The following is a 24,983-nucleotide window of genomic DNA, read 5'->3' as shown; positions in this document are numbered from 1 at the left end:
ATTTTTCCGTTGATTCTTAGTTTTTCTTTCTGGTGGAAAATATCAAATAAAAGCGAATATTTACACAATTTTTGAGAATAAAGAGTTTATTCTCTTTTCAGTCGAATAAATCCAAAAAAAGAATCCAAAAATAGAGGAAACTCGGGCAAGTGGGTAATGAAAAGATTCCACAAAAACCAAAATATACGAATTTATCGTCACTTATCAATTGAATCAATTCTTTTTTATTTTTTACGAGGTAAATTGTCGCTTCGCTCCAATTTACCTCGCCCCGCTTCGCGGGGATTTGTTGCGCTTCGCGCAAATTTTAGAGAAAAAAAATTATGATGGTTTATAAGTAGATTTGGGCCACTTATCAAACCCAAAAGAAAAATTTGCAAAGAGGAGAAATCATTTTCATACAACATTTCAGCCGCCAAATTCAAAAATTCGCAAAAACTGCATGAGAGTTATATGGGGGCTACCTGAAGGGGGGCTTTGGGGGGAAAGTGAATACGGCCACTCGAAACCGCGTGTTATAAGAATCCTCTGTACCAAATTAGTTGGTGTTCCACATCGTGGCCAACACCAAGTATTGTAATCGTCGGAAAAACCGACCACCTCAGATCGGGCTCAAACTTGGTATGAGCACGTTTTAGACATCCCACATTACGAAAATGGTGGTGGAAAATTTTTGATCCGGCCGGCCGGCCTGCCGGCCTCTGCGCTAAACTTTGCTTCATAGCTCGAGAACGGTAACAGATAGAGACTTCGGGTTTGAAGTTTTCTATAGAAATGTGGGTGTAAAATTTCATTTTTTCGCATTTTCAAAATCCAAGATGGCCGCCATCCGCCATTTTGAAATACCATCAACCACTTCCCTTATAGCTAGAAGTCTGAAATTTTAGTATGTTATAGAGCTCAGTGAGACGTTTTCATCGATAATTCATACTTGAAAATCGGTCAAGCGGTTTAGCAAATAAGGCGGCCTAAAGAAAAAAGTGTTTTTTCGATATAACTCGAGAACGGCTTGACCGATTTGGACCAACTTGGTATCAAATGAAAGGTTTCGATAAGCCTTACAACTGTTTAAAACATTCCAAGTTCCAAAAATATCCGCAAGAGGCGCTAAAATCAAAAACAAAAATTGCCTAACTTTAAGGGGTAATATCTCCGAATCCCCATTATCGATTTCCTTTAAATTTTGATATGTTGTAGCCTGACTCAATATCTTTCACCAGTCCGAAAATGAAGAAAATCTATGTCGCCGTTTAGAAGATATAGCCATTTGAAAAATTCTTGAATTTGAAAAGTTCTAAGAGCCATATCGCTTGAACCGCTTGTCCGATTTGACTCAACTTAGTATCAAATTAAAGGTTTTGCAATTATCTACAACTTTCTAGAACATCAGAAACCTCTAGAACCATTCCTTGAGGACGAAAAGTGCAAAAAACTGTTTTGGTAGAACCAAAATCCGCCATTTTGTATTCTGGAGGTGACCTTGAAATGTATCGAAATATATGTTAGATTATAGCTTATTTCAAGACCTTTCCATAACTAGTCAAGAAATTTCTGTAGGTCTAATAGAACTTAAGATATAAGCATTTTAATCTGTCAAATTGCTAAATTTTACAAAAAATCGACTTTTCCTATACCTACTAATACTACTCACAAATCGCATTACAACGCATAAAAAAACTTCTATACGTTGTGGGACACCAACTCTTATAACTGGACGCGTTATGATTGACTTTCATCACGATCGGTCAAACGGTGTAGATTTGTATAGCCTTTATTATATAGATGGAGAGCTCTCATCAATCTCAAAAAAAAAAAAAAAAATTTGCAAAGAGAAGAAATCATTTTCATACAACATATCAGGCGCCAAATTCAAAAATTCGCAAAAAATACCTGACTTTTATATGGGGGCTACCTGAAGGGGGGCTTTGGGGGGGAAATGGATACGGCCACTCGAAACCGCCTGTTATAAGAAGCCTCTGTACCAAATTTCATCACGATCGGTCAAACGGTGTAGATTTGTATAGCCGAACACGACTGATTACCAACAAACAGACCTTTCTTTATTATACAGAGATAAATTTTTTTATAAAAGTCAGTGTAGCGAGAACAAGAACAGTTCTCCCAAGCCACTGCCGCTTACGCATTTTGCATAGTATTTCTGACCTGTTAAAAGGAAGAAGAAAAATTAGTAAAGAGTAATCTTTTTTTTTTTTTAGATAAAAAGAATGTGAAATTTACCTATCAGTTGACCTGTAACTGGATCATAAGTTACACGACTAGTTAGTCTGGTTGCATCCTCACTCAGAACTACTTTTAGGGGTAACCCTCGGTCTATCAGAAACGATTTCAGCTCCTGAACATTCAGTCGTCCTTCTTACATTTTCATTTGATTTTTATGCAAATGCACCATAATTGTAGAGTAGCTTGGTATGTTCATATTTAGTGCGAGCGTTTTATATAGAAGACATCCCCCCAAAATGTAGATATAAGTCGCTACATTTTTAATATAGTCTGTGTACCTATATCCGTGTTTATTTTTTTGTTGTACAGTGGAACCCCAGTACAACGACCACTCGGATGTACTCTTCACACTCATTATTTTCAATGCGCGAGAGTAGCTCAACCAAGTGGTCGTTGTACTGGGGTCCCACTGTATTTATTTTTATTGTGATGAAAATTGCCCTTATAAATTCGGGTCAATTGACCAAAATGTTCTCATCGAGTTCCTCTTCTTGGCATTATTATTATTAGCGACTGATTATTATTTGAAATGTAATCAGTATTTTTTTGAACAAGGTCAAAGTATTGTGTCATAACACTTTGCTTGACATTCTTGATTAATAGCAAACGGAAAATTGTCATTTAAATTTTTTTCATCAATTTTTTTCCTTTTTAAATTTGCATCATATAATCTGATTAAATGATAAATTAATATTTGCCTTCCACATCAGATTGAGTCACTTAATCCTCTAAAAAATGCAGACTTTACATAATCTCAATATTAAATTGAATTGAATTTTTATTGAAATAATGCCCAAAAGTACAGAAAACTATGGAGGGCTATACAAAATTTTTCTTATAATAGGAGGAGCGAAAAACGTGAGTAGAAGGATATTTTAATCTCTATGATATATTTTCTTATATTTTCTCCATTTTTTTTCTTGTTTCCTCTAAAGTTTCCCATCACCCGCGGTGGTTGTGAATAAGAGCGTAAAACTCTATGAGACAACACCTGTTGGTCGAAAGCTGCTTTTCTCACCTAAAAAATCACATTGATAAGACTGCGCCACATCCGATCCCTCTTAAATGGAGTTATCCTAATATTCGACATTTCCAGCTTTTTTATTCGATTTTTTATTTGAAATTTTGATTTAAATTTTTGTCCTAATTACAATGAGGTTTTTTCTACCTTCTATTTTCCATCATAGGCGTGCAATTTGAATTGAAAAAAAAAAATATCTTTTGCATTGAACTCTTTATACGAAAATCAAATAGAATTCTTTCATCATAAATTACATATTCCGGATAATGATTCTCTATACAAATTAATTACAGCAAACGACCTCTTTATTCATTAATCGTTGCATTATGTAACTCATAACAAACATATCCATCTCCTCGTCAATTAAGGAAAGTTACAGGATAAATACACAAGCGGTACGAACAAACAGTGTTAGAATAATTTAAGCAGAAAAATCTCAAAATATACAAAAAAAACCATATAAAATCATAGCTTAAAGCACAAAAAAACTCAATTAAACAAACAAAACAAACAGATCGTGAATTAGCGAGATATTGGATTTTTTTACGAGTGTTTTTGTACATAAAGTTTAAATAATAAAAGGAATAATTTGAAATATTTAACATAAAGAGATTTCTTTAAATTTATTTTGTCGCTGAACTGGCAGAACTACGTAAATCACAAATATTCTCTTCAAATTGTTTATTGACACAACACGCAGTTAATTATGTTATTTGAATGAGTTGCGAGAGAAATGTTCAATCCGTTCAATCTATGTTAGGGGGAAAGCAAAAGGGAAACATTCTCACCAAAGCAAATCCTCAAATGTAAGCAAACATGGAACAAACACACATATGCATGATTTTTATGGTAGATACGGAAAATTGGTTGATTTTTCAGTGTTTGCCACACTTAAATGAATAGTTGAGATGTGAGATTGTCTGAAGGGGGTGATCTTGAGTGGTTTCTCATGTTTCTTGGGCCTAATGGGATTTTTATGGGGAGTTTTTGTGGTAATCTTGCCAATTCGGAGGCTCAAATTAACTCTCGGTGGTGGTCGATTGACTTTCTCTCGTTCAACCCCTTCGAGAACATCGCGATCTTTATACACCATACAACAAGCCCTAAGTGTGAAGTAGTACAAGATCTCCACGCCACTTAGTAGACTGAAGCCAAGAAAGAGACCCGCAATGCCACCAAAGGACACCAAGAGATCTACCCAACCGAAAAGAACTTCACGTTTGTATCGGATAATCGGCCATGTGAGGTACTCCACATTGATGTAGGCACCACCCTCATGCGTAGATTCAGCATTTGAGACCTTTGTGAGTTTATCCACGTCATAGACGGTGTTGAGACAACTCAATTCGCACTGACGACAGTCCGTGATTTGCGTGATGTTCCTGGCGTAGCGTGAGAGACAACTAAGCTCCTGAGCTGTGCAGTAGGGAACTTGAGATCCCACCATTGAGTGGTAGAAAGGTGGCAAACAATGACAAAGTTTAATGCTCTTCTGTATGCGACAATCCATCATGCAACCCGTGAAGGTATAGTCCGCATCGAAGGGAAAACTTTTTATGCTCACCTGTAAATTGTAAAATTAATCTCTTTATCGATCGTAATTGTCTCAATTTTTCTGAGCTTTTTAAAAACATCTAAATCGCTTCCTAATTCATTTACCTCATTGGGGAAAATACACTTTCTCTGTCCAATACTTAACTGACGTGCCTCTTCTGTGGTATATGTTTGCTTCATTGTAATGAGAAGATCAGATGAAAAGTCTGTACGCCAATCAAGTTGAGGACGAAAATCCCATCCAGAAATCTCAGATTGAGCATGAATGAATACCGCAGAACTGCGCTGGAGAATGAGATGAATAGCCCACTTGCGATCTGTCTCTAGGAGTTCATGCTGCAACTTGTAACGATCAATTGTCACCTCTGTTTCCTGAAAGCGTGGATTGAAGGCATAGCAAAACCCATGCTCCGTGTATTTGGGCAGAAAACTCTCGCAGCACTCAATGGGATCATCTCGAAATTCGCAAGCAACAAAGAGGTCTGGGCATGAGATGGCTGTGTTGAAGGCAACTGATCTGGAATAAATATCGCAATTTATATATTACAAAATGTAAATTGTCACGGTCTGCTCCTCATCCCATACAGCGCATTACAGCTGTTTAGTCCATCAAAGGAGTGTCTAGACAAATAATCATGCATTAATATGCTTGATGGTTTTTGTCATTGTCATAAATTTAGTGCGTGGGATTGCGTGTGAGAGACTCACCGAATGGATAATTCCTCAATATTTGGGTCAGGCAATACAATCTCGGTGATTTTAACTGCTTCTTCGAGGGTGGAATAGGAGAGTTTTGTAATTGATTTGAGGAATTCTTCGTAACGTTCGTAATCCGTTTCTGATTTAGCCACCTTTTCCTGAGCAAAACTTCTCACTTTATCCTCATCAAAGGATTCAAGGGGGCAAATGAGGATTGTGGGAAAGATAACATGTTGGTTGTGAAAGTCAGTATCGAGTCCAGTAATTGTGGGATTAGTTTGAAATTTCTCCCATAGACTCACGATGATGATAAATGCTGCAACAGCCCCAATGGCTGTGAAGCAGAACCACATAAATCTCTCCGCAAAGGGTCTTCCTTGTTCGGCAATGTATCTCACACCATGGAGGGTGGAATTATTGAAGAATTCCTTCGTTTGCCAGAGAAGACTTGTTCGTAGGATTGTTCCCAGAGAAAAGTTATTTGAATCTATTTTCTCTCCCATCGCATACACTCTTTTTTAGCGCGAAGCAATGCTCCAAATTATGCTGTATTTGGATTAAGACTAAAATCTGTTGTGGAAATTCCAGCAAAAAAGAAACATAGATTTATTCCATTTACAAATAGGCCATGCAAGGAGGTAATTTAGATATGAATCAATGATGTTTATCACATGCAGAGGGAAAGCAAAAGTCCCACCTGAATATTTTATCTCCCCTAAATATTTTATTCTGTGGAAATATTTTCATATAAGTACATAAAATGGGATGAGAAATGGATTAAATAATGCGCAATTGTAGCAAAAAGTATCAAAAGCAAAATCAGTGACTATCGGAGTCTTTAGTTAATTAAATGCTTGTCAAAATAGAAATAATTACACCAAAAGAGGTCATAATTCATGTGCAGAACTCTAACTAAATTGCAATGCAAACATTTGCTTTCTTCGTTCAAATCTTTCGTGAATATCTCCATTGATTTTCATGTAAAATTAACCAAAGCCCTTCTAATTCGTCTCTGTTGGGGTATGATCTTCTGTGACTGCTTGAGAATGATTCATACCCATCCTGTTGGCAAACAGCCCAATTGTTAGTCCCCGCAAACTAAGAATGATGCGTCACACTCACACCCTTTTTTGCAAAATAAGAAAAAAAAATACCCAGTCACGGTTCCTTCAGAGTGCTTTGATGGACCCCATTGGGCTCCCCTCTATTTCACGCACCCATACAACATTTTGCGTGACATCCGTATTCCATGCTTTCGCGCAAATCTCTTTCAATTACCTGAACGACCATTTAAATTTATGGTAACGTGCGCTCAACATTAGAGCTATGAGTCAAATGTATTTGCCTCGGCTGCTATTTGTTTAGAAAATATGAATTTATTATGTTGGAGATATATATTTAGAGAACTTGTTAGAATTTTTATATTTAACAGTGAATAAAATTTTCTAAATAAAATAAAATATTTTATGCAGAACATAATAAAATAAACTTACATATTACATAGGTACTACCTTATTTAATTTTTCAAAATGAAGATGATTTATATCTGCAATAGAACATAGTTTTTTGTCATGTTCAATTGCAAAAGTTCTACCTGTTTTTAATTTTTTTATTTCCTTATTTATAAAAGATATGCTTGCGTTTTTTAATAAACTCTTTTAATGCGTTGAAAGTGTACGGATCTATTATACAAAATATTTTATCTATAATCCCAGGCATAATCAACAAAATAATATATAACATTACAAACTATCTACCTGCATATGGACTTTCTATGGTTTTTTTTATTCACTATATCTTTAATTCAGTCATCTATAGCCGTTGCAAAAGCCAATATATAGCAAAATTGCATTTTTTAACATTTCCAAAATGGCCAGCACATTACTATTCTAGGGATTAATAAATTGAAGAGATTTCATAAGTTCATTACTTAAACATTTTTAATTTGATATTAAAGCCGGTAAAAAATTTGCGACTTGCACCTCACAAGTCAAAGAATATTTTTGTGTCTTTTGAGTGAGGAGACGCTGAAACAGCGCCAGGAAAAACATGAGAAAGAGTGAATGCACCTTGCAATAAATTCTAAAAGTGGTGTTTACTTATAGTAATTAGATACAGGCGATGACATATTGAGGCAAATTTTACATCAACTTATCTTCGCCTAAGCTTGTTGGAGGATCAACCAAGCATAGGAAGCAGATTAAGTTAGTCTCTTCACACAAAATTATTTTGAGTATTTTTTTTATACATATATAATCATCGAGTTCTATAACTAAACTATGTCATAGGAAAATGATTTATCTTTTCATAATCTTTTGAATTTCATAAGCTTTAACTTATAATGAGCAAAAGTAATGAGTATTTGATAATTTCATCTTTTTTTTTTTAATATTTTATAAAACAATATTTCTTAGAATTTTCTTTTTCTAAATAGATGGTGTTGAAATAATATAAAATGGATTATTTATGTAGAAAATTTTTCATTCACGACGTGGAAAAAAATGGAAGTCACAGCTTGCACTTTCTTTGAATCCTCCTCAAATCTCCATCAAGATTTATTAAAGAGCCACTTTGCTTTATGATGCATTAAATATTCTAAACTGTGTGGGATTTTCCAACAATTTATATTTTTCTTTTTAAAATATAGGGCATGAAGATTCTATTTCTTCTACGGTTCTATCATATATTTTTCTGTTCTTTTATGCAGTCAGTTTTGTAAATGAAATGAAAATTATTCAAACTATAAAAAGAAAAATACATGGCACGTTTTTATCAAGCAAACTGTTAGAATTTTTTTTACTCACTTCTTGTCTTCCATGGATATTTATTTCTGTGTGAGTATGTGACGATTGTGTGCAGAAATGTGAATATGAAATATTAGAAATTTCCTCTTTTCTCCGCTGAGACGATCTTGAGTTATTTATGAATTAGTTTTTCTTCTCAGGCGTAAATTTAAATTACTTCTACTGAGTTTTTTGTTCATCTTCTGGATGTTTCATCTCGACATACCATCAAAAGAGCGGAAAATTTATTTAACAAAATCTCTATAGCGTGCCTCCCCCCTTACTCCCCACCCCCTTATTGGACGCTGTGGGTTCGTGATAAACAAATATCTTTAGATAGGAGCAAATGCGGAAAAATCTTTTTGAAAAATCCACGGATATGAATTCGACCGGATCCGGATGGACCAGAGAGAGAAGATTTGTGTTGGAGAGACAATGAAGGGAATGCAGTGATGTGCCACTAATGATTTCGGAGTCACAACAAATTCAAATAGTGGAGAAGCTGCCGCCAAATAAACAGAAATTACGCACACGCAATGGGGCTGAGTGCCAAGAAAAGCACCAAGGAGATGTGGCGTCAAAGGGGACCGGACGGGTGTTTTCTCTCTCGCAGAATTTTGAAGATGGGCCAAAAAACGAGAGTCTGCAAGAGGATTCTCATATCATAAAAATGTATACCTACTAATTATTTCTATCATACATTCCACTGAGAGAAATATAAAATAAAGTTTTGATTACAAAGCCGTGAAATTTCGTTTTCATCAGTTTTCTAACATTTGACGTTACATTCCTAATTTTAGACATATGTATATTTTATGTTTGATATTATATATAATATTTATTTAATGTTTTAAAATATTATTTTTAAAAAAAAATTAATGTTGGTGATGTTTAATTTGGTAGTCAATGCTTTTGGTCTCTGAAAAAAAAAATATAAAAAAGAGATGAGAATGAGAACTTTTAAAATGTTTAGAGGGATTTAAAAACCCACCCTCCCTGACTGCCACAGAAAAGCCTTGTTTTAAGCTTTCACCGGGGCTAAAAAAAATTTTTTTGATTTTTTTTTATGTCTCAAAAGATTAAGTTTTCTGAGCTGAGACTATAACGTTGAACATAAAATTCTTTCCAATATAATTTCATTTGATTATTATAACACCAATATTTTTGTGAAGTTTCCTTTTTACGTTAATTAATTAATTTTTTTCAGAAGATCATTTAAAAAAATATTCCAAGAAAGAGAATTCAAAATAAAAAATATAAAGATGAATGAATTGAAATAAAATAAATATACCCAACTCACAACATTAAAATAAATTGTATCGATTAAGCAGTTGCTTGTTGAAATGGCACACCCCTCAAGAAGCGGCTTCTATTCCGTCGAGACGCCGCCTTGATGAGTTGCCCGCTCCTCAGTTCTTACTCATTGCTGCTTCTGACTAGAACGCGTTATATTCCGCTCCTCAGTGAGTTGTCGCCAAGAAAAAAATCCTCAAAACTGAAGTCCATATCAGTACTATTTGCGGGTTTTCTTCATTTGGAACATAAATCATACATGGACGAGTGAATGAGTGCGGATATCTGGGAGTGAGATTGTGTGTGGTGTTGAGGGACTCCGTGATACCCTCGTCACATGGTGACTTCAGTTGCATTCGGGAGGCGAGAGTTGGAAGATCGCGATCGGTGATCCTAAAATAGTGCACAGAAGATCTCTTTCGTAAGAGGTTGACACGCATCATTTGCTCATACAATTTGACTTTTCGCTATACTATTCCAACATTATCTTTTTTTATTCTATACACATACACTTTTCCTCGCTCCCATGTGCTCATTTAGGAGAAAATCTTACCGAAAGTGAATTTCTTCTGCCACCTCTGGGTGGTCCTTAGTGGGATTCGTACTGTGAACGCATTACTATAGTGCTATATAGGCGAGCAGTGTGAACGTGAAAATTGCGTGCAATGAAGCTGTGGAAGTCCAAAAAGAGTTCGAGCTGTGTTCCAGGAAAATCCTCATCAACGAAGCATGACGATAAAGTGGATTCCAGTATTTCAGCTACAAGTAAGTTCGATTATGTGATCCCACTACACATTTGATCGAATTATCTCACGAACAATTTCTCGCGAGATGATGCGGTTATGGCACTCAAGAGGCCAAATAAAAGTGCCTCCAAGAGTTAATTGAATGAATCAACAAATATACGGAGTTAATTGTCTGGTGGGAGCAATAACAATTTTTCACATAAAACATTGTTGTATCGACCATAATGTACTTGGAGTAATTAACGAAAATGGTTAAACAATTTTAATGTGATTCCCTTCTTCCAAATTCACTCTCACTCACCCCATTTGTCTTCAAGTAGCTGCCTGGATATTGCTGCTGCTTCTACTTGTTGTTCCTCACAAATGATACAAGACTACATATTCTTGCTTTTTTTTCACTCTCCTTTTCCCCATCAGCGAGACAATGCCATCATCTCGATGCTTATTTATTTTCCTTAAAGCCATTTACTGAGAAACATTCCTTTGGAATGTCTTCTCTCAGCCATTTTTCCCAGAGCGGGATGATCACTCGACATATGAGAATTTCCTTTTGTTTCCGGCCTCATGGCGACTAATAAGTGGCTTGTGCCAGTCTCGAATATTTCCAATGTTTCACCCTCCCCCTCATATGAGATATTTATCGTCAGCAAGTGGTGATCCTCATTAATCTTTCGTCTTCAGACTCACTTTATTACAACCAATCTCGCCCCATGGTTGCACAATAAAAATATTCATTGTTAAACAATGTTTTTTGGAATATGATACTCTCAGTGGGGCCATATACCGTCAGAGAATATATTCCGCAGATTCATTAATTAATTAAGGAGTCAAGAGAGATATATACAAAACAAATAAATAAATAAAGTCAATCATAACGCGTCCAGTTATAAGAGTTGGTGTCCCACAACGTATAGAAGTTTGTTTATGCGTTGTAATACTATTTGTGAGCAGTATTAGTAGGCAAAGGTGATTTTTTTTTGTGAACTTCAGTAATTTTATGCAAAAAATGGTTATATCTCTGGTTCTATAAGACCTACAGAAATTTCTTGACTAGTTTTGGAAAGGTATTGAAATAAGCTATAAATTGACATATGTTTCTATAAATTTCAAGGTCACCACTAGAACACAAAATGGCGGATTTTTGTTTCACCAAAACAGTTTTTGGCATTTTTTATCCTGAAGGAATAGTTCTAGAGGTTTCTGATGTTCTAGAAAGTTGTAGAGTTTTGCAAAACCTTTAATTTGATACCAAGTTGAGCAAAATCGGACAAGTAGTTCAGGAGATATGGCTCTTAGAACTTTTCAAATTCAAGAATTTTTCAAACTGCGATATCTTCTAAACGGCGACATAGAATTTCTTCATTTTCGGACTGTTGAAAGATATTGAGTCAGGCTACAACATATCAAAATTTAAAAGATTTGCCTAATGGGGATTCGGAGATATTGCCCCTTAAAGTTAGGCAATTTTTGTTTTTGATTTTAGCGCCCCTTGCGGATGTTTTTGGAACTTGAAATGTTCTAGACAGTTGTAGGGCTTCGCAATACCTTTCATTTGATACCAAGATGATCAAAATCGGTCAAGCCGTTCTCGAGTTATATTGAAAAAACACTTTTTGCTTTAGGCCGCCATATTTGCTAAACCGCTTGACCGATTTTCAAGTATGAATTGTCGATGAAAACGTCTCACTGAGCTCTACAACATACTAAAATTTCAGACCTCTAGCTGTAAGGGAAGTGGTTGACAGTAGTTCAAAATGGCGGACGGCGGCCATCTTGGATTTTAAAAATGCGAAAAAATGAAATTTTACACCCACATTTCTATAGAAAACTTCAAACCGGAAGTCTCTATCTGTCACCGTTCTCGAGCTATAAGGCAAAGTTTGGACCACCGGCCGGCAGGCCGGCCGGATCAAAAATTTTCCACCACCATTTTCGTAATGTGGGATGTCTAAAACGTACTCATACCAAGTTTGAGCCCGATCTGAGGGGGTCGGTTTTTCCGACGATTACAATACTTGGTGTTGGCCACGAAGTGGAACACCAACTAATTTTCGGCCAAGAGGATGCGGTATAGGAATGATGCGTACTTCGAACTTGGCTGCGCTGAATAAACCTTTCAACAATGTTGCTTTCATTATGGGGAAAATTGCTCGTAAAACTCTTTCGTCTAATTTTATAATATTATGTGCTTATATAATGCCTCTGATGGGACCCCTTTTTCACCTCACGCCATGTAATTTACCTCTTTTACTTCCGAGGGAGGCCTACACATGAAAAACATATCAATCCACATATTACAACGATCAACGTTGGAGAGAACATGAGTAATTTGTCTTCACAGTTTGTGAGAGAATGGAGTACTTTTTGTCATAATGCGTTGCAGAGCCAAAATTTTTGTTTATAGCTCCCACTAGAAGTGATTTGTGAGCTAATATATTATGGTTTATCGAACTTTTAGAATCCTAAAATGTCCAAGACATGGATTGTTGATCGATGTGTCGGAAGTTTTTTACACAATGAGGGGTATGAACAATCCCAGAACTATTTAATTTGTATTTATGCTTACTATTTAGGTCATCGATGCTAGAGTTCATAGGGAAACTACTGTAGGTAGGCATATTGAAAAGAAGAAACCAATTCGAGAAATCTCTAAACATCTTTAAATGTATCAGGGTTAGCATCATCTTGAAGATTTTTCTTATTTAATTGAAAAGTCTGGTTTGATCATTAGGAGGATCTTGACTCTCTTGCTTCTTAAGTTGATGTACAGTACACTTCACCCAGGAAACATTATTTTCAAAGTGCTCACGCATCTCAAAACGATGTCTCTTCATATATACAAGATTCTCTATGAAAATTGTGACGCTCCATTTAATTCTTGGCCTCGCCATCCATATATTATGGCCTGAAGGCAAAATCGCAATTAAAATCAGTGAATTGGAACATGATGAAGACAGAAATTGTTTTGTCCTGCATGAGTATTAGAAAGAAATAGTCAAAGTGAAAATTTATTCTAATGCAAGATCATGCTAAGTTGATTGTCTGTTCTTTGATTTTCTCATAATAATATTGCGAAAAATCAATGATAATGGTGTTTCCTTTGAATGCCACAATTAATTGGCAATCTCTGCTGCATGCAAATGGTATAGATTTATTTCGTAATAATGCAATTTTATGGTTGCAGAAACCTATTTCTAATTGATAAGCAATAATTTAATTGGCATGGCGGAGTTTTACAGTCAACTTTTATGACTGTGAAGAATTGAAAATTAGACTGACAAATTGCCAATGGGCGCCAGAAGGCAAAGAAGATTCCCCCGTTGCGATGTGACCTGAGAGATAGAGAGATGGTGAAAAGAGGAAGAAGGTGAAGAGAACGGAAACATTAAAGGCATAGTAAAATTTCCTTCTCATTCATTTGCAAGTAGAAGAAGAAAATCCCATGACAAATTGCCATCAGACATCTCACAGCTCTGTGAGTGGTCTTGCAATACAGGAGTCTATGTATAAACTTTAAAATTAAACTACTCATCAACGCGCAATTCTTCTTAATTCTAAAATTCACATACGAATCCGCATATATATATGTATGTAAATTTATCCTTAGGCGATCGTGCCATGAGTCCAGCTCAGAGTGAAGATAGCGGTTTGGCGGCTGATCGTGGCACAACGTACGCCACGATATCCTTACCACGGGAAAATGCTCAGGCTATGGGGATTCTCTTCCTGGATCGAGTCGACCTGACGTATCCACCAGTTATTGCAACACTCAATGCTCTGGGACCTGCAGCAGACTTTCTGGCACCTGGTGATCGGTTACACCAAATTGATGGGATCTCCACGATTGGACTCACCAATGAGCACGTTATGAGTATTCTCTATCATGGCAATGGACCTGCTGTAGTGGAAATTGAGTACTCCCTTCCAGAATACCGTAAGTATAGCACAAGATCTGTGAGCGCAAACATCTGCAGTCAGATATGTAATGCTGAATGCGACATAACAACAAAGGATTAATGATGACTCTATATTTGTTTCTTTTGATATTTTTCTTCATCACACAACTTTCAGTGTCTCAGAACAGTCTGTGCGTGACAACGAAACTTGCTCAAATCACGGTCGAAAGGGAGAATGGGTGTCTGGGACTAACATTCCGCGGTGGTGGAGACTTTCCCTTGATCGTGACAAATATACGACCACATGGTCCTGTCTACAAATGCGGCAGAATAAAGCCTGGTGATCGCCTCTTGCGTGTTGACAATGTAAGTGATTTGCTTTGAGAGGGTCTTCCCAACATTAGGATTTTTTTTAAATCACACTGTATATGATTTTTTCCTCATAATGTAGGTCTCTCTTATAAATAAGACACTATCGGAAGCACAGCAGATTCTCAAGTGTGGCCACTTATCCGGGCTCACGAACCTGACCATTGAGTACGATGTTTCGGTTATGCAGAGTGTGGAATTCTCAATGGGACCCCTTCTTATTGAGATTGAGAGGTCGCCTGGAGACAAATTGGGTTTGGTATTGAGCAATGCCAGCCCGAATGTCTATCATCAGCCCCTTGATGTGACCAATGGAAAGATGGATGAGATCTCACAAGCGGGTGTCTTTATTGCCAACATTATTCCGGCCACGCTTGCCGACCGTACCGGTGCACTCTCCATTGGGGATAAGATACAGAGTGTTGATGATACCCTTGTGGAAAGTAATTCTCTCACACCCGAAGATGTTATGCAACTTTTAGACACCAACACAAATCGTGGTTTCACGCAAATACAAATTCTCCCAGCTCATGCAATCGCCAGGCTTCGAGGTGAGATCATTTAGAGACACAAAATTTTATGTGATTGATTGGCTTTCTGATTTTTTTTTAAATGTTATTTGAAGAGTTTTTCCCACTTTTACTATGTATCGTAAGAAGGTATATTCATGATCATAATGCGGGTGTTATATAAGAAGTTCTGATAGATCGTTAATACGTTTTGCAAAGAATATCATGTACTTTGGTACAAGAATAATATTATTAGGTACTACCTTTTAGTATAGAAAAATTAAGTAAAGTAGGTAAATCATAAAATATATTTCAATTAACCGAGTTTGGATGTATATTTTGCATGAATTACGTTAATTTCCCTCATATTATCATTTATATTTAAAAATAAGCATATTACTATCGTTTCCATAGCAATTGAGCAGTTAATTTCAATTTTATGTCTTCAACAACAACTTACCTAAAGGAAATATAAATTTATCATTAAATAATCCATTAATACTTTCCTTCTCCTGCACATGGATCCATATAAATGCTTTTCATCTTCCAATTTACTACTCTGTGTAAAGCCAATATAAATCATATCTTACTTTTCATTATAAAACAGCAAGTTTGTGTACATTGGGTTTTACTTAATGAAGTGCAGAGATGGACAGGAACTCAAAATAAATACACGTCACTTTGGTGGAAGAGCACAAACAAACAACTCAAAGTGAGATTTATTTTTTCTTAGCTTTTTCTCCTCGATTTTCCTCCGAGCGAGATCAGAGCGTGAAGATTTTCCCGAATAAGATGGAAGATGGTGGATTGATGTGGTTGAGAGGGAAATAGCAATATGAATTGTGGGCGAATATTTTTAGAGACAATCCGTGACAGCTGCATGCGTAAGATGGGGAGCCAATAAAACGGATGTACGACACACTCAAGAAAATGATGACGATCCCAACGTTTTCTTCTGTGGTGGAGAGCTCCATCATTTTACTCATCCTTCTCGTCTCTTATATGACACACCACACAGTTTCCCGCGTGCCATTTAATTTATAGCCCAAAGGAAGAGCCCAACAGAATGGGCCATTTCCCGAATGTATATGAAAAGAGGGCGAACGGCGTCTTCCCTCTCATTTAGAAATGAAATTCTTTCTTATCTGCCTCACGCCAACATTTCTTCACTGCACCTTTTCCAAATAGACTATTATAATAGCTTTACTACTACTGGGAAAATATGGGGCTATTTTTGGGCTTTGAAAATGAAGAAAATTCCTCTGAAGTGACTAACTTAATGGTGTGTGTCTTCTTTTTTCCTCGCTTAAAACTCCTATTTGCTGTTTTTTCCAACGCTTTGCACATTGTCTCTGAGGCGGGCAGAAGACTAAAACCATTTGGATTGTTTTTGGATGCTTCTGAGGAGCTTCCCAAAACAACGCATATATATATAGTGATTTACCAGCTGCCTTTAATCCTTTCTCTTCAGCTCTATTTTTGAGGGACAGTTTTTATCGTTTATATAAATGTACCTATATAGCATAATTCTAGATGTTAAATAATGATTTTATTCTAATTTTCATAAAAAAAATTCTGGTTGAAAGAACGATATTTCCTTTAAAATATTAAAGGTTGTTGTGAATGTGGGAGAACTTCTTAACGGTTAGCCACAAATTTATCAAGTTTTACTCAAAATAATTCCTCATGGATTAAATTCCTCATAAACTGATACAATACATAAATGTCGTAAATTTCTTGCACACCTGTTCACATTAAAGAAAAATTAATGCTTGGATTAGCGGGAATAGCAATGAAATAATTAATTTTTAAATTAAAAATGCAGGATAATGTTCATAAATGTTCAATAAATTCATAATTTTATTCTTTGTTCCAGGTCTACATGCACAAAATGGGACAACTGCCAAGTATGGCTTCAATACGATGGAATCACGGAAGATGCGACAAAAGAAATTCATGCGAAAAAGTTCATTGCCCCTCCTTGAGAGTTCTGGAAGTGGTTTGATGTCAGCAAGTGTTGGACTATGTCGTTCGGAAACAGTTCAGGTGGTTTTAGATTGCTCCCAAGGATCAGGAATTTGTCTGGGAGCACCTTCGTCATGTGGTCGGGGGCATATAATTGCACAGGTGATCCCTGAATCGGTAGCCGATCGATCGGGATGCATTCAGAAGGGTGATCGTCTCTTGGCAGTGAATAAACTCTATAACCTCGATGCAGGCACTGTGCGACAGATTTTGGGAGATATTGGCTACAAGAATGTCCATCAGCAAGGATCACCCAATTGGGTTGAGGTGGAAATTGAATTCGATATGTCGGATTCTGTTATTCCATCCAGTGGGGTGTTCAATGTTAAACTCCCAAAATACCAGGAACGCAGTGAGTTGGGGATTACCGTGAATGCTACAAATAGTGGTGCATTCATTATAACCGACGTTAAACCCGGAAGTGCAGCACATCGAACGGGGTCCCTTAGAGCGGGTGATATTCTCCTCGCGGTGGATTCTCAGCCATTGCAACACTACAATGTCGATGCTTTGCTAAAGGACAATAAAAATGAATTCACAACGCTTACCATTAAGAGGACATGTCTTCCGGATTTTCTCTTTGATGCACAGTATCGAAATAATTTTATGTACAGCAGTACAGAGACACGCATTGCGGACAATAATTCACCTTCCTCGTATGGCTATAGTGGAACAACGAAACGAATTGATAGTGGTAGAGGTGAAGTTACAAGACCCAATCCTGGAAATCAATCAGATTTCTATCAAATGGAAGAGAATCTCATGGGAAATGGAATGATGACGATTCGTCGACCACCACCCTTTTCAAATTCTCTAAGCAACATGGAACTAACTCAAATGGGCAACACATCAACCCTCAAGACAGACAATAATCCTTCAGACATTGCTGAGGATACATTCATGGAAATGGAGGGCTATCCTGAGTATTTCCAAACTTACTACAAGTAAGAAAAAATAGTTTTTTATTATTATCTCAAAAACATTTTTAAAAAAAATGTATTTTTTAGCTTGGACTTACCAATGCCCATGACTTCGTATAGCAATCCTACCCACCAAATTGTCAGCACAGTTAGATTGGAGACAAATGGAGGTCCACTCGGTATTACATTAGCAGGCAGTGAAAATCTTCAGAAACCCATTGTAATCAGTGCCTTTGTCGAAGGAGGAGTTGCTCACCTTTCTCGAAAACTCTGCATTGGGGATGAAATCCTTGCAATTAATGGTGAAAGTATCCAAGGCGTACCATTGAGTACTGCAACGAAACTTCTGCAGCGCTTTGAGAATGTAGTCGATCTTAAGATTACGAGAAATCGCACCGAAAGTAGTGAGAATGCTGGTTCATCCCTGCCACAACCACAGGCAATTTACAGTAAAATCCAACGTCGACCAAGGAGTCCATCGGTAACAGATGCCCTTTCGACATCTTCGAGCGCAGAAGGACGCTTCAAGACAATTCATATCACCCTCTATAAAGATAAAGTCTACGATGACTACGGATTCTCTCTATCTGATGGACTATACGAACGTGGTGTGTATATAAATCGGATAAGAAGCGGAGGTCCTGCTGATGCTGTTGGATTACTCAAATCTTTCGATCGTATTATGATGGTGAGATTCTTTAACAAATTCTTTTTACTTATGTACATACATATAGAAAGAATAGCATAGGATGGTCTCCAGTAATTATTAGATTTATTTTTGAGAAAAAATCGGTATTTTCTCACAAGCTTTCGACTACTTTCGATCTTTTTAGGATTACAAGTTTAGGAGAAAAAGTTTGATTTTTTCCAAGAACGGATCCTTTTTCTTGTTGGTCGCCGAATTTTATCCTTCACGTATCAATTCAACTTATTTTTTTTACCCATAGGCATCAGTGGCATTACTTTTCCAATTCTTTATAGCTTTTATTCTGTTTTAGAATTTTTCATTTTAGCCTTGAAATTCAAATTATCTTATTCTACAGAATTATATTTTTTTTCATAAACAAACAATGATAAAAGGAATTCTTTTATCATATAATACATTAAAGATTAAACTTATAACCACATTGCTGAAAAGCTGTGATCCACCTCTTTTTGATTAGCCATTTAGTAAAATAATCAATTCTTGTAAAGCTTAACAACATTTCTCATACATATTATTATGTATTTAATTTTGCATTTGTAGGTAAACGGAACGAAAACACAGGACTTTGACTGCTGCCTCACAGTGCCATTGATTGCAGCCAGTGGAGACAAGATTGATCTTATTGTGCAGAGACCAATTTCCGACTAATACCGCAAAAAACCAATCCATTTCTTCTTTTAAATAAAATGGAATTCCATTTCGTACACCAATTTTGCTGGAGAATCAAGGCAAAAAAATCCGAAATTTATAGTAACTTAATACATAGTGTTGCAATCTCCAAAATAATATTTTTAAAGTTTTAATCAAATATACTCTGTATGCCAATCATCACATATAGAAATTTATCACTAAATATACAACATTTGTAGGCGAAAACAAAGCAAATTCCGCTTTTGTCTCATATCTGCCCCCAAAGCGAGAACTCTGGCATCGTCACATAGGCAGACAACTTTTTTTTTTGAAAATTAATTTCAATTAATTAGTCCCAACTATGTTGGGTGTATCAATATTGACGTCATATTTACTCATTTCTGATATTTTTTGACCTATGATCTGCGTCTGTGAGCGATTGGATGGGGAATTTTTCTCAAATAGTAATAAACATAATGTAATACATATATTTTGCTTCGATAAGATATTTTTGTCTAGTCTAACAGAAGCTGGGAAGATCAGTCTTTATTGCTCAGTGCTCCGGGAATCATCTCACTTTGAACAACTGCTTAACAAGTGCCCAAAAGATTTGCAAAAAGTACAGCAGTGCAGAAAGAGTCATAAAGTGAAATTATTGCAAATAAATTCTTGCAAGTGCTTAGTGAAAGAATTATATGATGACACGGATGACACTGAAATCCAATCAAGCCCCATCTATAGCTGCTTAATTAATGCATAACGCACGAGGAAAAAATCATCAATTTGTTCCATGAATGAATGACTATTAAAGAGTTGTAATTTAAAAAAAAAAGTGAATTTAGTCACTCTCGTGCCTTGTTCTGTGAATGACACATATCTGAGTAGAAGATCGTGCAGTGTTTAGTTGAGGTGAAAGAAAAGGATCAAAAGTATTTTTTATTAAGGTGATTGTAGGTCACAATGATTCTACCAAACAATACAGGTGGTTTTATGCTTCAAACGATGCTGTATTTAGCAAATCAGCGTCCAAATGAAAGTAGTTTTCATGAACTATATAATCTACCACCAGGGATGGATCCTGCAGGTGAGTAGGAGGAGGCCTTAATGAAAAAAAAAACTTTCCCGCCAAATCATTGTGATTCAGCAGAAAGTGAATTTGTGTCTAAAATTAGATGATCCACATGTACGTGGATCAGTGAAAAAGTCACTGGAAATTCTCTCATTAACAGATTAGAATATTGGAGTAAAAAAATGTATAAATGCAGTAGGGTCTCATGGAACAGCCTCTTCCTTTGGGAAATTCTTTTACTTCCGCTTTTTTGTTCCGAAATTATATTCTGCTAAAGAATTGGCAAAAAATTCAATAATTGTAAAAAAAAAATGCTAAAAAAGAAAATATCAAATTTTAAAGAATATTTGGCCTTAAAATCTTATAATTGGTTAAATTTATCTTTTTTTTTTTAAATTATTAGTTATCCATAGGTTTTTTAAATTATTAGTTATCCATAGGTCTATTGTTACAACGACCAATCTCTTAAATATTTAACAGGTAAGAGCTACACTATGAGACCCCACTGTAATTCTTATCACTTGCATGATGTTCTTCTATAAAATCATAATCAATGGACTTGAAACTTGTTGTTTATTACAATTTCGTCTCCCATCTTCTCTATCATGGAGAAATAGTTTAATTTCACTTTAAAAATCGCCTGATAAGTTTTACAACATGTGTGTATGTAGTTCCGGGACTCGTGACGTAAATCGTGTAACCTTTTCTTTAATTAGATTTTCTTCCATGCTTCGTCGCAAAAAATGTATATATTTTGATAAGGAATACTCAATTATTTGTAGAATGAGACGAAACAAAATCATGGCATGATTCAAGACACTTGGTCAAAGTTTATTTTATACTCTTCCCTTTTAGCAAGTATTTTGTTTTCTCTGGGGAATTTGCATTTTACGAATATAATGTGTCTTTCTTGGAAAACCCCTTATCAGGAGTAAAAAAAAAACAAAATGATAATGAAAATTTTAATTTAAGTACTAATTTAATTTTAATTTTAGTGCCTTACCATTATCAAATTTTTTGAAAAGTTTTTTTTAAATAAAAATTATAATTACATAATACAAATTCATTTCTACATTCAGAAATTTTACCTTGCTGATTTTTTGTGTGCTCCGAGACATAAAATGTTTTTATTGATCTAAAATCGAATGGATTTTGTTAAATTGTTTTGTGAATATTTAAAAAAAAAATCCTGTGCATTCTAATTAATTTAGAACTAGATTTTTAGCTTTATAAGTAATTTTTAATTTTTAGATTACAATACTTTGCATATGTTCAGGAAAAGCTCATGAATTTCTTAATTCGGTAGTATCTTTATTTTTTTTTAAACTTAGCTTTTTTTTCAAGGTAATTTTTAAAATCATCCGTTATTAAAATTTTCACTTCAATTGGGTCATTCTGTGTTTTATGTATCTTCTACTTACCAAAAGATGTCACTACTGTAGTAAAATACTTTCCTCTCACTCTGGCATTTTGTGTAGGTGAGTTTTTTTGAGTGTGTGCGTGAAATTTTTGTTTGTAGTTGTGCGGAAAAATTTAAACCTTAACGAACTTTTTTTTTTGTTTTTCCTAAAATGCGATTTTTCTTGTTTTTCCGCCAATTTTTCTCACGAAACACGTTTTTGGGATTGCTGTGACACTTACGGATGCTCCTGAGTCCCCGGGGAGCCCGTCTGTGCGAAATTTGGGGCCCGCGGAAATTTTGACGGTTGGGGATTTTACACGCACTTTTTTTTTTCCCGGAAATGGATTTTCGTGACTTTTGGAATTTTTTATGCCAAAAATTCAAAAGTATTTTCCTGGTCAAAAAAACACAATTTCCCCGGAAAATTCGGCAGAAAACGCGAGAAAACTGTGAAAAACTGAAAGTGTGAGGGAGATGGATAGCGGTAAAATGCAGCCATCTCATTTTCCCTTGAGCAAATAGTACCAAAAAGGGCGCCAAATTCAAAAGTAGTCACAAAAACATAAAAATTATATGGGGGCGCTACGAAGGGGGGCTGTGGGGGGAAAATGAATACGGCCATCTGAAACCGCCTGATATAACGAGTCTCTGTACCAAATTTCATCGCGATCGGATCAACGGTGTAGGAATGCATAGATGAACAGATACGAAATCCTTTTTTCCGCGTGAATGATTTTCCACAACTACATTATGTTGCCTTTTTTCCTTGCAGATATTAATGATATAAAATGCTACGGAGTTTATGGATGTTTTCCAATAACACCACCATGGACTGTAAAAACACGACCTGTGAGTCTTTACCCCGAGAGTCCTTCGAGGATTGATGCACATTTTCCGGTATTTAATAAAAATACTAGAGAATTGCCCAAGTTCATTGATATCAACGATTCTGATCAAATAAAATCCGTTGGAATTGATCCCAAAGGGAATATTTACTTTGTAATTCATGGCTACTTGGAGTCTGGAGACAGACCATGGGTATGGATGCATAACTACTTCGCGTGCAATGCAAATTTTCTACGTTTTCTTTTTTCTCACTTTGTTGCTCTCATACTGTATAGATACAAAACATGGTGAATGCCCTCCTGGATGAAGATCTCTATGGGACAGCGAGTGTTGTGGTGGTAGATTGGGGAGGTGCTGGTGCTTCGAGTCCACCATATACTCAAGCTGTGGCAAACATACGACTCGTGGGAGCCATAACAGCGCACATAATTCACTTAATTCATGTAAGACGATACGCAAGTTTTATGCATCACAAAAATCTCACCCACACTCCTTTATTCAGGAAGAGCTGAATCTGCCAAACTTGGATAAAGTTCACTTGATCGGTCACTCCCTTGGTTCCCATCTTTCGGGATACGCTGGCTTCACGCTCCAGCGAGATTTTAACTTAACGCTGGGACGAATTACGGGCATGGATCCGGCTGAACCACTCTTCTCCCAGGTGGACCCCATTGTGCGTCTCGATCGAACAGACGCCAAATTTGTGGACATAATCCATTCGGATGCGCGGCCATTCACCAGCGGGGGTCTTGGAATGTCCGAAGTAATTGGACATTTGGACTTCTTCCCCAATGGTGGCTTCGACAATCCTGGTTGCAATGAAGACATGTCTACATACATTGAACAGGAGCGCGGATCTTTCTTCTGGGGCGTTCAGCAGTTTGTTAGTTGCAATCACATCCGCAGTCATCAGTTCTTCACCGAGAGCATTTCACCTAAATGCCCTTTCATTGCCATTAGCTGTGAAAGTTATGAGGTAAAACTTTAAATCTTTCTATATTAATGCAATTCCATTTATTAAACTGATGGTATGTTTAATTATATTAAAAAAAATTTCAGAGTTTCAAATCGGGAAATTGCTTCAAGTGCGACCGCGATGGCCATAAATGCTTCCAATTTGGATTCCACAGCTACAAAAGCTACCGACGAGCCATCGATAGTGGTAGTATTCGTGAAAGCAGCTCCATAAAAGCATATCTCATGACAGATGCACAGAAGCCCTATTGTCGTGAGTCTTGAGATCCCTTCCTTCTCTCAATAGAGTCATTAGCATAGCTGAGTAATTAATACGTACGCTACGTTCTCCATTTCAGGTACACACTACAAGGTGAAGATAAAAATGTCAAATTCGGAGGAGAGTGTTCTGCATGGTGGCGAAATTGGTATGATGTCTATCATTATACGATCTCATCACAATACTGAAACTGAAAAGATGCCCTTTACTGCGGAACCAACCTACTATGAGCCCGGGCATAAGTATGTGACAGTGATGCCAGGGAAGGATGTTGGAATACCTAAGTATGCAATCGTCAATTGGGAATACAAGACAAATCCACTGAATCCCCTCACGTGGCGCCTCATTGCAAGTCCTCGTGTTTACATTGAATACATTATTGTTGAATCTCTGGAGCACAAATCGAGGTAAAATTGCCTCAATCGCCAAGAATAGAAAAGATAGGAAAGCTCAAGACTTTATTCTTTGCAGCCTCAGGCTATGTCCGATGTTCAATGCGCCCGTTGTTGCTGATACGCCAAATATCTTCCGACATGACTATTGCTGAAGGTAAACTGCAATGATATTAATTTGTGATTGCACCACATGATACAATAAAAGAAGTCATAACATTGAATGTAAGCAGAAAGATTCAATAGTAGTTATAAAAAAAAAGTAAAATCCTATAAAGGCTCCTCTTCAGAGTGTGTTGATCCTATCCTTGGGGGATCTCTTTTATGCATTTTCAACACATTTACGAGGCATTGAAAAGGAGACAACTGGGTCACTCCATGCGGTCTCCCAAACCATTCAAAACGCACAGGCATCACTTCACGGTATGCCCGTTTACTATTTAATTTATATTTAGGTCAAATGGCTAAGGAGAAATCACCTGTTTTCCATCTTTTCTTCTTAACCATAATATTAATTGAAATGTTATCATCCAGTCTACGCGCGTCGTTGATTCGAACCAATTAAATTTAATTGGACATCTGTTAGAGAATAATGCGATTGTTAAGAGAAAAGATTATTTATTTTTCCTTTTGTATGCACACAGAGAA

The 24,983-nt window shown here is 36.3% G+C and overlaps 3 protein-coding genes across 3 annotated transcripts; 2 read left to right on the top strand and 1 right to left on the bottom strand.

The window, feature by feature from the left end:
* Positions 1–3,809: 3,809 nt before the first annotated feature.
* Positions 3,810–6,092, bottom strand: LOC129789520 (sodium channel protein Nach). Its single transcript, XM_055826344.1, has 3 exons — positions 5,525–6,092; positions 4,922–5,333; positions 3,810–4,826 (listed from the first exon to the last, which is right to left on the bottom strand). The coding sequence occupies exons 1-3, from the start codon at positions 6,016–6,018 to the stop codon at positions 4,107–4,109; spliced, it is 1,626 nt and encodes a 541-aa protein (XP_055682319.1). The 5' UTR covers positions 6,019–6,092; the 3' UTR covers positions 3,810–4,106.
* A 3,648-nt stretch (positions 6,093–9,740) lies between these two features.
* LOC129789517 (glutamate receptor-interacting protein 2) lies at positions 9,741–19,595 on the top strand. The gene is made up of 7 exons (XM_055826340.1): positions 9,741–10,356; positions 13,945–14,271; positions 14,409–14,599; positions 14,685–15,153; positions 16,988–18,080; positions 18,144–18,744; positions 19,303–19,595. The coding sequence occupies exons 1-7, from the start codon at positions 10,257–10,259 to the stop codon at positions 19,408–19,410; spliced, it is 2,889 nt and encodes a 962-aa protein (XP_055682315.1). The 5' UTR covers positions 9,741–10,256; the 3' UTR covers positions 19,411–19,595.
* Positions 19,596–19,933: 338 nt separating this feature from the next.
* LOC129789518 (pancreatic triacylglycerol lipase) lies at positions 19,934–24,559 on the top strand. Its single transcript, XM_055826341.1, has 7 exons — positions 19,934–20,476; positions 22,636–22,901; positions 22,985–23,152; positions 23,212–23,685; positions 23,769–23,937; positions 24,023–24,350; positions 24,415–24,559. The coding sequence occupies exons 1-7, from the start codon at positions 20,353–20,355 to the stop codon at positions 24,488–24,490; spliced, it is 1,605 nt and encodes a 534-aa protein (XP_055682316.1). The 5' UTR covers positions 19,934–20,352; the 3' UTR covers positions 24,491–24,559.
* Positions 24,560–24,983: the final 424 nt, after the last annotated feature.

This window comes from Lutzomyia longipalpis, chromosome 2 (genome assembly GCF_024334085.1).
Source record: "Lutzomyia longipalpis isolate SR_M1_2022 chromosome 2, ASM2433408v1".
Taxonomy (NCBI): Eukaryota; Metazoa; Arthropoda; class Insecta; order Diptera; family Psychodidae; genus Lutzomyia; species Lutzomyia longipalpis.
This window is presented reverse-complemented; position numbering and strand designations above follow the sequence as displayed.

Coding starts and splice junctions, on each gene's coding strand:
- LOC129789520 (XM_055826344.1), bottom strand. CDS start 6,018: ATGGGAGAGAAAATAGATTCAAATAACTTTTCTCTGGGAACAATCCTA. Junction 5,334..5,524: donor ATTGAGGAATTATCCATTCG/GTGAGTCTCTCA, acceptor TATTTATTCCAG/ATCAGTTGCCTTCAACACAG. Junction 4,827..4,921: donor AGTGTATTTTCCCCAATGAG/GTAAATGAATTA, acceptor TACAATTTACAG/GTGAGCATAAAAAGTTTTCC.
- LOC129789517 (XM_055826340.1), top strand. CDS start 10,257: ATGAAGCTGTGGAAGTCCAAAAAGAGTTCGAGCTGTGTTCCAGGAAAA. Junction 15,154..16,987: donor TGCAATCGCCAGGCTTCGAG/GTGAGATCATTT, acceptor TCTTTGTTCCAG/GTCTACATGCACAAAATGGG. Junction 18,745..19,302: donor CTTTCGATCGTATTATGATG/GTGAGATTCTTT, acceptor TTGCATTTGTAG/GTAAACGGAACGAAAACACA.
- LOC129789518 (XM_055826341.1), top strand. CDS start 20,353: ATGATTCTACCAAACAATACAGGTGGTTTTATGCTTCAAACGATGCTG. Junction 20,477..22,635: donor ACCAGGGATGGATCCTGCAG/GTGAGTAGGAGG, acceptor TTTTCCTTGCAG/ATATTAATGATATAAAATGC. Junction 23,686..23,768: donor TTAGCTGTGAAAGTTATGAG/GTAAAACTTTAA, acceptor AAAAAATTTCAG/AGTTTCAAATCGGGAAATTG.